We start from the raw sequence: 14,707 nt of genomic DNA on the forward strand, positions 1-14,707 counted from the left end.
AATAACATAATAGTAAAATTAAACTGTGCCTTCAGGAGGTCTGGGATGGCTTTCCGATAAATCTAGATCAGTCCTGTCAGGAGGAGGACCCCTGAATCATTTCTGAGCAAAGTGTTTCTCAAACTGTGGGGCATGTACATTGCATTTTTTTTTTTTTTTTTTTTTTTTTTTGCAAATTATTCTGATTCATTCTGTGATCTGACCTGTATCTTATAACATTCTTGTTTCCATAGAGATAGATACGTTTACTGTGGAACATTCTAAGCAAAGCAATAACACTTAAGCAATAATCATCGGAATCCATTGAAAGATTGCACTGTGAAATATTTTACATATTTTCTGAGTCGGTCTTTAGCAGCTAACAAGAGTAATTATTCCCATCATCTTTGGATCTGCTCTCTAATTAAAAACATTAACAGTTTCCAAGTGTAATCTGTTAAGCCCGATGTTGTGACACCTTTAAACTATAACCAAAACCATAACTAAATTAATTCTTATGAGAAGTCACATCTCCAGTTCACTAAATGGCAGCTTCTGTGTTTTTAATTAAAAACATTTCTCTGCATATTAAGTGAGCATAACTATGTGAGCGTGGTGAATCATGTGTTAATACAAACTCCACAGTGTTGACTTGGTTACCACATCTTGACAATCTCACGGGACTTTTTACTGGGAGCTCCTGACTGATGACATAAGACATGATGTTTCAATAGCTGTGTAGGTGAAAAACACAGAATTATCTTGGAGCGGTGGGGAGTTGAACAGATGAGTTAAAACAAGATATGCATAGGCAGGAAATGATACAGGAAAGATACTATCGGACAATCCCGGAAATGCCTGAATATACACAGGCGTCAATCACGATCTGAACAGGACATATCTTTGGCAAAACGTAAAACTATGAGCCATTTTATCAAACATCAGTGCTACAAAAACATACCAGTGACAGGGTTGCCAACTCCTCTAGAAGCCCTCTTTTGCATCATATGGCTTTAAGTGAAAGTAAAAAAATAAAATTGCTCTGTCACACAGCCCTGAGGGTATTGTTGTCCACTACATCAAGTTGTTTTTGTTCCCCCATCTCAGTTCAGTACGTCCCGGCATTGACTGTCCTGGGAGTTCCTCTTCTTGGAGATATTTTAGCTTTAAGTGTCCTCTTTGGCAAGTCACGCACTGTCACCTCAGAATTCTCTTTCCTGGACCCCCACCACTCCAATGAAAATAGTACAAAGCCTCCAAAAAATATGGAGAAATTCCTCTCTTCCACATATGGAAGACTGCAGGGGGCGCTGGGCTGTGAGACCCGATGCCATTGGATCCTTCTCGACCCAATAAGTCTATAAGTCTCAGTGATTCTTCTCCATCCAGTCCCAGCTTTCATCACTGTCCTTCCTGTTCTTCTCAGCTTCAATGATTTCTCTATAACGTCGTCTGAAGAAGCCCATCTGCCAAAAAAGTATAAATATATGAGTAAAGTGTATCTGAGGTCGTAGTGGTGGTTTTACAAGTTCAACACATGGTTAAAAACAAATCACTTGGGCGCTCTTCATGACTGCACAGAAAGTATATCATATTATTTTATGTTAGTGAACCTAAAAACTAAAGCCAATGGAGATTGACAATGCAACAGGTGACTGCCAATGAACTTCTATTAGATGTGCCACATGGGGGACATACATCAGATACACCACAACCGTAAAGGTCTTTCCAAGTTCAGGTTTTGAAGCCTGTTTGAAAATATCAGTGGAGGAAAGAAACAAGAAATGTTTACATCATTTTCTTCTTGTTTTTGCAATCAATTGTATCTATTTTATTTTATCTCAGCAGAAAAATGAATTGGACAGTTATATATTAGTGGATGTAGTAGTAGTAGTAGTAGTAGGAGCAGATAGCATACTTGATGTAGATGTAGTAGTACTGTAGAGTGCTTTTACAGAGTACCGATTTTGAGAACTTCTTTTACCTCTTGTGAACTTACAATAAAGGTTATCACGGTGGGAGGGAGCATGCTTAAAATATATGGTATGCTTTTCTAAATACTCCATTGTTATGTAAGGTGTCCAATGTGAAGTTAATGGATTAAATCACAGCGAACCACCAACATCGATGGCAGCAGCTGAGGAGTTTGACTGAAAATATGGTGTTTCTTTAGGAATGTAATATAGCGCCTTATTCAAAGCTGTGATACTGTGGAGCGGCAGGCGCAGGGGTGATGTCTCTCTCACCACGACTCCGTTCATTTATCTGCTTTTGACTAATACAGTTTATTGATACAGACCTGTGCTCTCCTCAGGCATTTCCTGCACTGAGCAATACAGGACATGTGCTGCTCTTGTAAGTGCCGTTTATTTTGGCAGGATCCGAGAGACCCGAGGAACTGAGGGAAATCTATCCCAGGGCCAACATTCCAGGTTTAGTCGTGGTATTCCCGGCGGAAAGTGGAGCATTGGAGAAAGAAAAGGAGTTCTGTGCCGACCGTGCCCTTAGATATCAGCGTAATGACGTTTCCCATTGGGGCGGCTCTTTCATGTGAGTGTTACAGTGTGAATTATTGTCCAGCGTGAGATTAGTCATTTTCATGGGTGTTTAAGTCCCGCCCACTCTCTGTGTGACATACAGCTGTCCCAATACAGCCGGACACTATGCTGGCTTGATACTGCATAACTTTTTCTAAAATAAAAAAAAACAGTATACAGTATCTTTGAAAACATTTGTTCTATATGGCCACTGTCTCAAAGTCTGCGCTTAAGTTACAATGGCATTGCTTTCTGGACTGAAACAGCCTAACCATGGTAACACTTTCCTTTAATTGAGACTTAAGACAGGCTAACTTCAATACAATTATTCTTCATACAAAAGATTACTAGTACAACTGCTGCTCGTGGCACTAAGGGGCCTCACAAGTGTTTCATCATCTCATTTCTAAGGAAAAATGTATGAATAAACTGCAGACTGTTACTCATACATCAGTTTTTGCAGTAACTGATGGAATGTTTTCTAAAAAGCTAATTTGGGCAAAATTAAAAAAACCCACATTTCTTTAAACAGGTTAAAGGTCCTATATTACACTTTTAGTCGTGTTATAATGTTGTTACCTCATCAAAAGCACACCTGGTGTTGTTTTGTTTCATTCACACATGTTTGAGTACCCTTTTATTATTAGTCTGTCTACATCTCCAAAGTTCGAAATGCTCTGTTCTACGCTGTGATGTCATTAAGCAGTAGTTTTTGAATTAACAGCTACCATTTACCTTTAGTTCAGTAGAGATTAGAAATTCCGAGGCTGAAATGATCCAAATGATTATGGTGAAGATGTATGGAGTTTAAAACACACAAGGTGGAACAGAGTGTCCTTCAGTTTGAGAGAAGAACTCAGCCTAAATATGCAGGGTTTGTGTGAAAAACGTGTGAATGAAACAAAACACAACTCCAGATATGTTTGTGATGAGAAAACAACATTATAACATAGATCAGAAAATAGTGCAATATGGCCTCTTTAAGTGAATTATAAGTTTGTAGCAAAACAGTTGATGGAATCAGTTGTAGAAGTTGTTACTGTAACCAGATTTGAGGGCTGGGTATACACGGTTTGTACTGAAATGTTTACTGATAGTGTTGTCTGGACTGGTTTGGACAGCTACATTATGATTACAATAAAAACTTCACTTAAGTATTTAAAAAGTGCTGATGTGGATATTTCTTGTAAAAAGGAAGTAACCAGAGTGTACTCGGTCAGGGTCATGTACCTTCCACAGCAGCACGGCGAGTAGTAGAAAGATGAGGATTCCCACCAGCAGACTGATGGCGATGATCCAGCCCACCACGTACCCCCGGGGCTCCTGGCTGTGCAGCGCCTCGAAGATCAACTACAACACAAAAGCCTGAGTCAGTCTCTGAGTCACGCTTCAACAGAATACACACAACACACAGGGAAGGGAGTAAAGCACTGGTGATGCAATGGAGTGCAAGTGTAATGAAAGACATATTGAAACTTTGAATCTAATCACAGGGATTCAAGGGAAAAATACAATAAAAATACAGTTATTTTATTTTATCTCAGGGACAAAATGGGAAGTAGAAATATTAGTAGCAGCAGTATACTGTATGCAGTACTGTTAATCCTTACAAATATTACAGGAAAAAAGTACATCACTATGACATTTTTTCAGAATACATGGAAATTTGTTAGCTTGGGCCAGTGGCTTGCAATTAGTCCCTCACAACCAAACATATTTTGAGTGTAGAAGCCCCTGAAGATGATGTGTGTGCACAATGGCAGTATGCATTGGGATGAGGTTGAAACCATGGGCCCTCCATTGGTGTTCGACTGTGATATTGTTGTCCGCCTACATGGTTACACTGACATTTTAGTAAAAAAGTTAGAAATGTGGGCATTAACGATGGCTGAATCCAAATGGGGGTATTCAAGGTCTTGGGTAACAGTTTAGCACACTACCGCTTAAAAACTTGCAAATTAAAACTAAATGCCAACCAAATGCCAGCTATAACAAACAATTTAAAAACATGATTTGCACTTCTGAAATTGAAGGTAAACTATTTTTTTAAATTTTATTTTGGGAGACAGACTGAGGACAGGGTCATGGTCAGCCTGACCTTTGGCTCAGCAGGCAACACACTACCGGCGCCATAATCCATTTGAGCAGGACAAACAGTAAACAACCTGAGCTACATTTGCAGAAGGGATTTGTTTATTGGTTGTCTGAAATAATGAATAACAGTGTGGTGGAGAACTAAACTAACAAAGATTCATGAATTACTGCAGATTGCAATGATCTGGTCATTTATAATATCATTCCCCTTTACATTTATATCTCTGCTTTTAAATTTATGTTTGTAAGGCAATGTAAGACTTACTCCAACTCATCAGGTCAAACAGGGAGTTTATGAGAAATACCAGAAAATGTGTTGCCATGGATCATTCATCTAATATAGTGCAAGAACTGTTAAGGATTATTAACAAGCTTGTCTTCTTTTTTTATTTTTTTTTTATTTTAATATTGCAGTTATGGTGCATACTTATTAAAATCATGTTAATTATATCAGTGAAAACCAATATTGAACTAATTTTAACTTATGACAGTTCTTTGATCATAATCGCGTTAAACTTGCTTTGCGCCATTTAATACTTCACTGCATGGTTCATTTCCTTCACAATTACTTAGACTGATTATCTTTCCATTACAGGTGTTTGAGCGATGTAAATATAGCATTACTCCTAACCACAGCTAAGTCCATTTTAATGTGAGAGTCAGGCCTTAAATGGAGAACAGAAGACTGGAGGACACTCAGCTGATGTTGACCTTAGTCGTGTTGAATTTCAAACTGCTACAAATATACAAAGAGGTTTGGGGTAACGAGATACAATTTATGTGTGTGGATTTACTGTGAAAGGACATTGTATTTTCAGAAAGAATGGTAGAAAGGTACACTATGTAACTTTTAGGTGGAAAGTCATCTGCTTGTCTCCTTGAAGATTTTATTGCTGTGCCTGGAATGTTCCCAAATATGGCATTAAACATATCTATGTATATCCATAGAGACCAGGTAATGGCACAAGGCCAAGTTGCAGGTCAGATCTATGGAGAAGTGAACCTACTAAGAGAATGCATGTTTTTCAAGGTATTTTTGAGCTAGAAAAACACAATTAAATTCTAGATAGAAGAAGTTTAATGCCATACAGTGGAACATTCTAGCAAGTGGCCTACGTCCCACTAGAAAAAGTTATTTAGTGAAAATTCAAAGGTCCTATATTACACAAAATTGACTCTTGTGAGCTTTAAGCCGTGTTATAATATAGTTAACTAACTAAAACATACCTGGAGTTGTGTTTTGCTTTATTCACACATGTTTGAGTAATCCTTTTTTCAAGCCTGCCTACATCTCCAAAGCCCAAAATGCTCTGTTCCACCTTGTGATGTCATTAGGTGGTAGTTTTCAAATTAACAGCTACATTTTACTTTTAGTTCAGTGGAGACTGGCAATTCCAGGATTGAAATTCTCCAAATGATTCTCGTGTATGGAGTTCAAAAACACAGTGGAGCACTTCCTGTATTACCACGTGACATCACAAAGTGGAACAGAGTGTCTGAATGAAACAAAACACTACTCCAGGTTTGTGATGAGGAAACAATATTATAACATAAATCACAAAATAGTCTAATATAGGCCCTTTAAGCTTAAGTGTGTTTATCTAAAATGTAAGTTAGTAGTAGCAACAGATTCGAAATATTATAATATTTATTCATAATTTTATAATTCACAAGCTGACCTAAAACTGTTGCACTTTTAGTTTTTAACCAACCAAGTAAAATGAAATGTAGGTTAATGAAGACAGACATTCTTGACGTGACAATGCTGCAACACAAATGTGGCATGCGACACCAACTGTAAAACAAAACCCAGTGGACAAGAGTGCATTAATCTCTTTGTAGAATTCTTTCCCACATTAACAGCCCCCTCTCCCCTCTTCACCCCTGCTGCATATGCTGGACTACATGCCAAAGCACTTGCGTATAGAAAATACATGAAAGTTCAAATGGTCTTTGCACTTTGACTCCCAAATTGACAAGTGTAGATTGTGGGAATGTGCAAAATTTGTTCAACATAGCAACTAATATTAGGGATATGGCACACTGGCATACCAACAGACAGGCTTGTTTACATGTCAGGGGGGTAAAAACTGTGCTGAGCTTAAGAAGAGACCACAAATCAGAGTTAGTGTGTACTGTCCGCACAGCTCCTATGGGACAAGGTGACTGTTTACTGAACTGGTTATGTGATGACAGAATGGTGTTAGTTGTAGGTGCTGAGACAGTAGTTGTAAATTAGAAGTAATAATAATTTCAGAATTTTAGTTTTGTCAAGTTAAGTTAAATATACACCAGACACTTTAACTTAATTTTTTTGGAATAAAGGTGCATTATATCACTTTTCTTGTGGGCTCAGTCACCATGGAGATGTGTGATTATTTTTCCTGGAGTAGCACAGAATGGCATTAAACTAATCTATCTTAGATTTGTTCAATTAAAGGTGTTGTACTGCTGACATACCCTTAAAAAATCACACTACACTGTAACTTGGCCTAGTTTGCTTAGGAACTATGGCTCTTGAAAAGTTAATAAAGCAGGGAATTAATAAATAATGATGTTAATGAATTGTAAAGGAACTTGCCCACTATTACATATATATAATACTTCACAAAGTTATCATGGACCACACATTGTAGCTAACAGTCTACATACTCAGTGGCAGTCAGTGGTTCTTATGGGACAAGCAAACTGTGTTTAGTGGAGCCTGTGGGAGCAATAGCTACTGATGCATTGGAAAAGTGTTGAAAGAATGGCACGCTACGCTTGTATACGCTGCAATTTTCCGAACATCAAGCTCCAGGGTCATGAGGCTGTGGCCCAGTGACCGATCTAATCACATGATATATCTGCAGTACCCACCGTGATCATTACATTGGATCTAGAGGGCTTTTCAATCACTCAGTGAGTAACAATAGAGGGAGTGGTGTCCTTGGGCACAGCTGAGGACCCAAACGTCCCATTGCACATACCCACTGGTCCCAGCTGTTCTGTGCACTCACATCTTTACAAATGAACAACAGTGGACACATCAGTGAATGTGAACCAGCAACTGACAGTTTTTGCTTCAGATAAAAGTGGGAGAGAGAGCTAAAATGTCTTTGATCATAAACTAGTCATAAACACATTTCAGGTTTTATAAAATCAAAGGATATTCATTGTTAAAACTTGTAATATTTCTTGCTATCTTCGTGTACTTTTTAATATCTGTTTAGGGACAGTTTTATATCTTTCAATTGGACTCTCTTTGTTTAGTTTAAAATCCATTCAGTGGGGTTATGTTGGCCTTGGCCTAACCCATGCAACAGGGAGCCATTGGGAATGAATCCAAGTCTGACAACCACGACTGACTTGGATTTTTATATTATTACATTATTATACTCACTGAGATCTCCTCTGGCAGCCCCTTTGGCACCTCCACAGCCCTCTGACTGATTTGAACGCTGCCCCTTGTCACAAACTGGATCACAGACGAGCTGTCCTGTAAGCAAAATATGCAGCAATGAGTCAAAGCATTAAACATACAAAACTATTATTATTTAAATACTGAAATATAGTAATTACCCTTTTTAATATTTCAGTGTTGAGTAGAAGTTTTATATCTATATTTAATACTTCCTCTTTCAGCTGTGGACCAAGTGAGCATGTAATCGTCATACAAGCTCTTCCTGGTCTGTCACAATCCTGTTACACAAGAAAGAGGAAGATTTGCTTAATTTTGATTTGACAACTGCAACATTTATTATGCAAGGTGCAGTGTATCCTGTTGAATACTTACCAGGACTTTGCGACCTGATTTGGTGAAGAAAGAAAATATCGAGTGGAAAATGCTCTCTCTGTCCTGTGGGATGGTGCACGGTGTGGGGTTTCTGTGGGGGGTGCAATTCCCTCTGCCTTCTGCAACCTAGAAACATACACACAGTTAGTTTTGATTGATTTGATTTCACAGAGGTAAAGGTGCACTATGTAATTTTCTGGTTGAGGATGCACGCTTGCTTATCTCCATGGATATGTTCATGCCTGAAATGTTCCACAGTATTGCAATAAACTGATCTAGCTCCTTGGAGAAAAGCAGGTGACACAACCGGGCCAAATTATATGTTGGTTCTGCAAAGAGGCAACCCCACACATAGCAAGAATGTGTTTTGCATAGTATATTGCGTAAGAAAAACACCAGCAATTGATAATAACAGATAGAAGATATAGATGTTTTATGGCATACTGTGGAGCATTTCAGGCAAAAAAACCCCAACACATCTCCATAGAGAGAAGCATGTAGCAAACTCCCAAACAGTTATATTACATAGTGCACATGTAAACAAGGAGACACATACATTATAATCCACATAATAAATTGAAATATTGTCAATATAGTTTAATGTAGAGGTGGCCTAGTAGCAAATTCAAAGTGAAAATGTGGACATAAGCATTCTCGTCACCTTAAGTGGCCTAAACCCATTATCATCATGACTCCCAGTGCTGACAGGAAGGCCAACGCAGCTGAGAGGTGCTACCCCTCCCTGTCCCGTTTCCCATATGGAATGATTTAGAAGTGTCTGTTTTACATCCACATCCCCAGGGACTATATCTCCTTTTCCTCTTCAGGCTGTCCCATAGCTCCACATGGGGGAAATATCTCTCTTCATTGTCTGCCAGGCTACCACCCTCTTGTGTGGTCATCCTATAGACTTAGAAGCTAGTCCTGTTACTGCTTTGACAGAAACGTCCAAAACAAATAAAGCTGCTACAGCAGATGCTTTGACAAGCCCAATTCCTTACATGACAGGTCACTGGGTAAAAAGTAATTTAAACAGAATGCAGTTATTTGCAAATTAAAAGTCCTTAAATATTACCAATGTCAACACGATTATAATTTGTTTAACTGCTCACCTAGTTATCTTTCAACAGTACTATTTAAAAATGCACAGTGTATTTTCTCTGGAGATGATATTATTTTACCTGAAATGTTCCACAGTATGGTATTAAACTTATTTATCTCCATGGAGACAAGTAGGTGATGCAACCAGATCAAGTTACAGGTCAGATTTGTGGAGAGACAACTCCACTCACAGAAAGAATGTATGCTTTTTAAGATATTTTTAAGCAAAATAACACTTCTCCATGAAGGCAAGCGGGTGGTTGAATACGTACAAGAAAAGTTACATAATGCACCTTTAATTTTGTTGCCCCTGTCCTAAATTATTACTGTCATTAAATGCATAAGTGTATTTCATGAACTTAGGCTTCCATTCTGGATAGTTTTTTTGTTTACTAGTAAAATTCACATAAACAGTTTTAAGAGATATGTAAAATTAACTGTTGTTTCATGTTTTTTGTTTTACATTTTACAGTTCCAACTTTTGGTATATAGGCGTTTGGCTTATGCAGTATCCACACTAACTTAACTCACTTTATAATGTAAGAATATCTACTTAAAAAATATTAATTAAGACTATTTGAGATGTGTGGTTCCAGCGCGGGATGGTACGCAGCAGTAGCAGCTCTACAGGTGTCCCTTTCCCATTTCGTGCAAGCTGTCTGATCCCTTCAAAGTGATTCCAGATGTTTTTTAGGGGGAGGCTGAGATACAGTCACTTCTATCTGCCCATTCACAGCAAATACAATTAACAGTTTGAGCTCCTACCTGTATGAAGGGGGCAACCCAAGGGTTAAGAAAACAGGTATAACCCACTGGGAGTATTGTATAGCGTTATCTAAATGTAAAATGTTGTGAAACAACATGACGGGGCTAGCTTCAGTAGCTATGTCAACATTTTTTTCACTTTCGGTTTCACTGGCCCCACGGTGCCCCCCACAAAGCAAATTGCCCATGCCATGAAACACTATTTTAGCAGGTTTCAGAGCATAACATTATTCTCAAAGGTGAATTCATGCAGCTGAAATGAATGAGGGGAGACAGACGTAAGCTGGGCCCAAAAACTGCCCACAGGTGAATAAACTCATAAATAATGAGTGTGTAGAGCAGTACGGGCACACACCTGTGTCTCTATGATGTGGAACATGTCTGCCCCGTTGCCAGCCAGACGGTTGGGTATCCGGATGTCCACAGTGGAGCCGGGGAGGCGACTGGGCCCGTTGTTTATGGCCTGCAAGAGCATGAATCAAGAAAAGTCAAGAAACATTAAAGGAAAAACAAGGTAAGAACAGCTCAAGCCCAAATAACACATTAAAGTTACATTTGTCCAACAGTTCAAGGATTTCTATGTGCAAACTTTCAGGATAAAGTCAATTTAACAAACAGAGGTAGGTAGAGTCAAATATTGTGTTCAAGTAAGAGTAATGCTACTTCAAAATAATAAATAATAAGGTAGTATATTATGATGGTCCAAAAAATTACTCAAGAAAGAGTAAAACTATTTGGAGAAACTACTATTCAACTAAGAGTAAATGTCTGGGCATAACATCTGATAGATAAAAAAAAATCATATCTGAAGTAGCAGGGAAAAAAATACAAATGTTCAAATAATTTAACATTGTCAACATAAAGGTTTTGTAAGTTTAGACTTACTCATAGTGGGAAGAGTAACCAAAGTGTTCACTCAACTAAGAGTACTGTTGCACTGTGAAATGCAATACTTGAGTAGGCGTAAAAGTATGGTGTGTGAAAACCAGGACATGGTACAAGTACAATTTGATTAGAAAGTTATTCTCGTAAAACTACCCACCTCTGCTAACAACAGTACGATTAGCTGATATCCATTTTGTAAAAATATGTGTTTAGGATTACTTATTTTTTATTAATAAACACAAAAATACAATCAGATATTTTTGCCAAAATGAACCAAGACTGGTACCAACAATTATTCAGTAAAGCACACTATTATTAATATTATTATATTATTTTAATAGTAGTAGTACCTGGAAAGTTATATTCAGAGGTTGAAATTGGCATTCCATGTCTTCTAACAGGACAAAGCGTGAGGCTTCCACAGTGTTACCATAAATGAATGAGCTCGGTGCCACCACACTGCGGAAGAGAGGTTGGATATTTACAAAATTATAAAACAATAATAAATACATGTGACATTCACAAAAGCCTGGTGAAGGCTCAGTGCTGAGTGCTTGCATTTTCTGAGATACAAGTCAGACGTGTTTTGTTTTTATAGCGAAGGGCCCGTTTACATTCAAACAGCAGCTTTATCAGACGTCAAACCTCTGGCACTGCTCTCCATCTCTCTCCCGCTCCATTGAATCGGAGCCATGATAAAGTGTTCACAGATAAGGCTTTTTAAGTTGACATGGCCCATACTGACACCAGCACACTCCCTCGCATCCTCCCACTGCCAGATGGTACGTCTCTGTCTAATAGCACAAATACTGTAGTTTTCGAACTGATTATGTATTATCTAAACATGTAATAACTAATTTGTGTCATCCCTTTACTTGTACGACAGTTGTTTTGTCTTTATTTCTGGGGGTAGTATGAAGGAATTGCGGTTGCCAATCACACCAAATAAACACGTTACATAAAGTGACAGATTCAATAAGTCTGTATTGTTTATTGAGCTAAATGTGAATTAAAAGTATTTTGTGATCGGGGTCAATGCTCAAAAACACTAACCACATGAAAAGAAAAGTCAGACAGGTTTTAGCAAAATGCCAGTTTCCATCCGCAGTCTCTGGACAAGTTCATGTAGTTTAAGTACATTTAGTTTGTTTTTGTCCAGAAAATTGTCTACTTCTATCACTCTTCCCATTTGCATTCACAACAATAGTGGCCTACATACATACATGGAAACAATATTAAAGTGTATGTAATCTTACCCAGTAATGGTAGTGTCAGTCTCATGAACAAGAGGAATGGACAGGTCCAATGTGTTGTCATGAAGTTTGTGCTCAGGATTAGCACTGAAGACAAGATTTAGGTTATAATTATTAGTCTGTGGCACATAAACAAGTCATACAAAAAAGCATAGAATAAAATAGCTCACCTTTTAGCTTGAACTAAAAACTGCAGGGTGTCATTTTCTCCTGAGAGCTGACTGGTGTCGAAAATCACTGCAAAATGATACTGGAGGTGGGACAGAAAATGGGAAAAAAAGATTGAGCAAACTGTGACAGGTGTAGCCATTGTACAAACGTCATATAAAATTGGTTCCACTTGGACGCATCATATTTCATTAACAGTGGATTAGAAAGTTCACAAATTGTAATGCCAGTGCCAATGTGATCTACTCAAGACATACACAGCTACAGCAAAGAGGCCACTCGAAGTATAATACAATAATAATAATAATAAGATGATGAGAATTTCACAGACACTGAAACAAAAATGATAAAAATAGGTCTGCAGTGGCCATGAGCTATGGTCGTACTTCGGTGAGGACAGAGGAGTACCTTGGTCTGAGCTCTCATGAAGGGAAATCCCACGCTGCATTTGAGGAAGTCCAAGTCAACAAGTGCACAGGAAATGCCCTTTTCTTCCTGAAACAACGAGAGATAGAACATGTCAAACTGACAAACTGGAGACAGAACAATCGCAGAGACACAAGACGGTCAAAGAAAAAAGCAAAAGACAATTCACACTTATCACTGGAACACAACAACTGAAGCAGATAAGAAACTGTTGTGCTGTAAACCCCAACAAGAGCATTAATATCATGTTCACTGTGAAAAGTGTCAACCTCCTAATTCATTTTAACAGGATATTTTGGTAAGGTTGCAAATATACACTTTGTTTAATTTAGTTTACTAAGATTTACTAATAATGGGAGACAGTAGCTCAGTTGGTAGAGCGTTTATTCCTTATCTGAAAGTTAGTGGCTCATATCCCACTCTCAACATAAAAATCATTGGTAGAGCGGTCAGATCCACTAACCCACAGGTTGGTGGAGCGATTCCAGCTTCCACAGATGAATACTGTTGTTGTGCCCTTTGGCAAGACCTTTGACAAGTACAATAGTGTATGAAGGTATGTGTGAACTTATAAAACTGTGGGTGAGTGGTTCCTCGATGTAAAGCACTTTGAGTGCCTTAAATTCACAGCTGTTGAGGCTGTTGCCACTATTGTGTACTATTTACAACTTGCTTTCAAAGAACTTCTTCAGCAGCGCTACAGGGAACCCATAACTGGTTCAACTGTACGCAGATGAAGCCACATATTACTGCAACCACACAATACTTGGTCATATCATGAGCAGGTATTTGCAGCTCACCCCCATGTACACCATATAAGACAGAGGATTTCAGTGCTACAACTGGATCGGACTTAAAAGTTGTAATACAATCTGAACATATTTCAATATTTTTATGCCCAGTTTCACTCTGTTTTTTAAAATCTAAGTCAGTATGGGTTTTCAAATGAACAGAAATCAACCATGCAAATAAAATATTAAATCTTTTGAAAGGGCAAAAGTCCTCTAAAAGTAATTCAAAACAGAAAAGAGTCATATGACTGAAAACCATGAATATATGTACTGCCCAGAAATGACATAATATATAGGTGACCATTTAACTATGAAGTGGAACTAAACGTAACATTCACTGTTTGGTATCACAGTGTATAGGTGAGAATAAGCTGCTTTTAAAACCCACCTGGATACACATCCTACTGAGTGCTTATTGGTTTTTGTTGGCATCAGATTTCTTCATGCAAAAGAATAGGTCCCTGGGCCTTATTGAAGTCTGAAATTAGGTTAAACTAAGAATGTACAGAGCAGTGATGGCACACACGCAGCCAGCAGGAGGGTAATGGGACAGGCTGCAGGCCGTATGTTTGGGAGCTTGTCTAAACAATATGGAGCTTCACCGGCTGCGCTGTCTAAACACTCGGGCTCTGACCTGACGAGGAGAGAGATTCTTTCAGAGAGAGTTCACTCAGAGGCTGTCGGCCAAAAACTCCTGCTTTAAAAATATAATCCCGCGCACCCATATTTCAAGAGCTTGACAACTTTGTGTGATAAAATAGAGACTGACAATGTATATAGGGGTTCAGAGGTGGATGTAGCAATTTATAAAACTCAAATTACTGTACTGTAAGGTTGTTGAAATTTTTTGTGTTAGTATTATTTATTTGAGCATTATTTTACTGCTAATTTGATGTTGTTTTTGTTTTATATTATATACAGTACAACTATGTA

At 38.2% G+C, this 14,707-nt stretch overlaps 1 protein-coding gene across 1 annotated transcript in view; it reads right to left on the reverse strand.

Annotated features, from left to right (window-relative positions):
• Positions 1-663: 663 nt before the first annotated feature.
• The window catches only part of itga9 (integrin, alpha 9), a 63,784-nt gene continuing 49,740 nt past the window's right edge, over positions 664-14,707 (reverse strand). The window contains exons 19-28 of the mRNA XM_033979523.2: positions 12,966-13,052; positions 12,560-12,639; positions 12,393-12,476; positions 11,487-11,595; positions 10,607-10,714; positions 8,386-8,511; positions 8,172-8,291; positions 7,993-8,088; positions 3,747-3,866; positions 664-1,445 (exon numbers count right to left, since the gene is read on the reverse strand). Coding sequence (XP_033835414.1) covers positions 1,347-1,445; positions 3,747-3,866; positions 7,993-8,088; positions 8,172-8,291; positions 8,386-8,511; positions 10,607-10,714; positions 11,487-11,595; positions 12,393-12,476; positions 12,560-12,639; positions 12,966-13,052 — 1,029 coding nt within the window. The 3' untranslated portion in view covers positions 664-1,346. The remainder of the gene's footprint in view (positions 1,446-3,746; positions 3,867-7,992; positions 8,089-8,171; positions 8,292-8,385; positions 8,512-10,606; positions 10,715-11,486; positions 11,596-12,392; positions 12,477-12,559; positions 12,640-12,965; positions 13,053-14,707) is intronic.

The sequence above is a fragment of the Periophthalmus magnuspinnatus genome, chromosome 15 (assembly GCF_009829125.3).
Source record: "Periophthalmus magnuspinnatus isolate fPerMag1 chromosome 15, fPerMag1.2.pri, whole genome shotgun sequence".
NCBI lineage: Eukaryota > Metazoa > Chordata > Actinopteri > Gobiiformes > Gobiidae > Periophthalmus > Periophthalmus magnuspinnatus.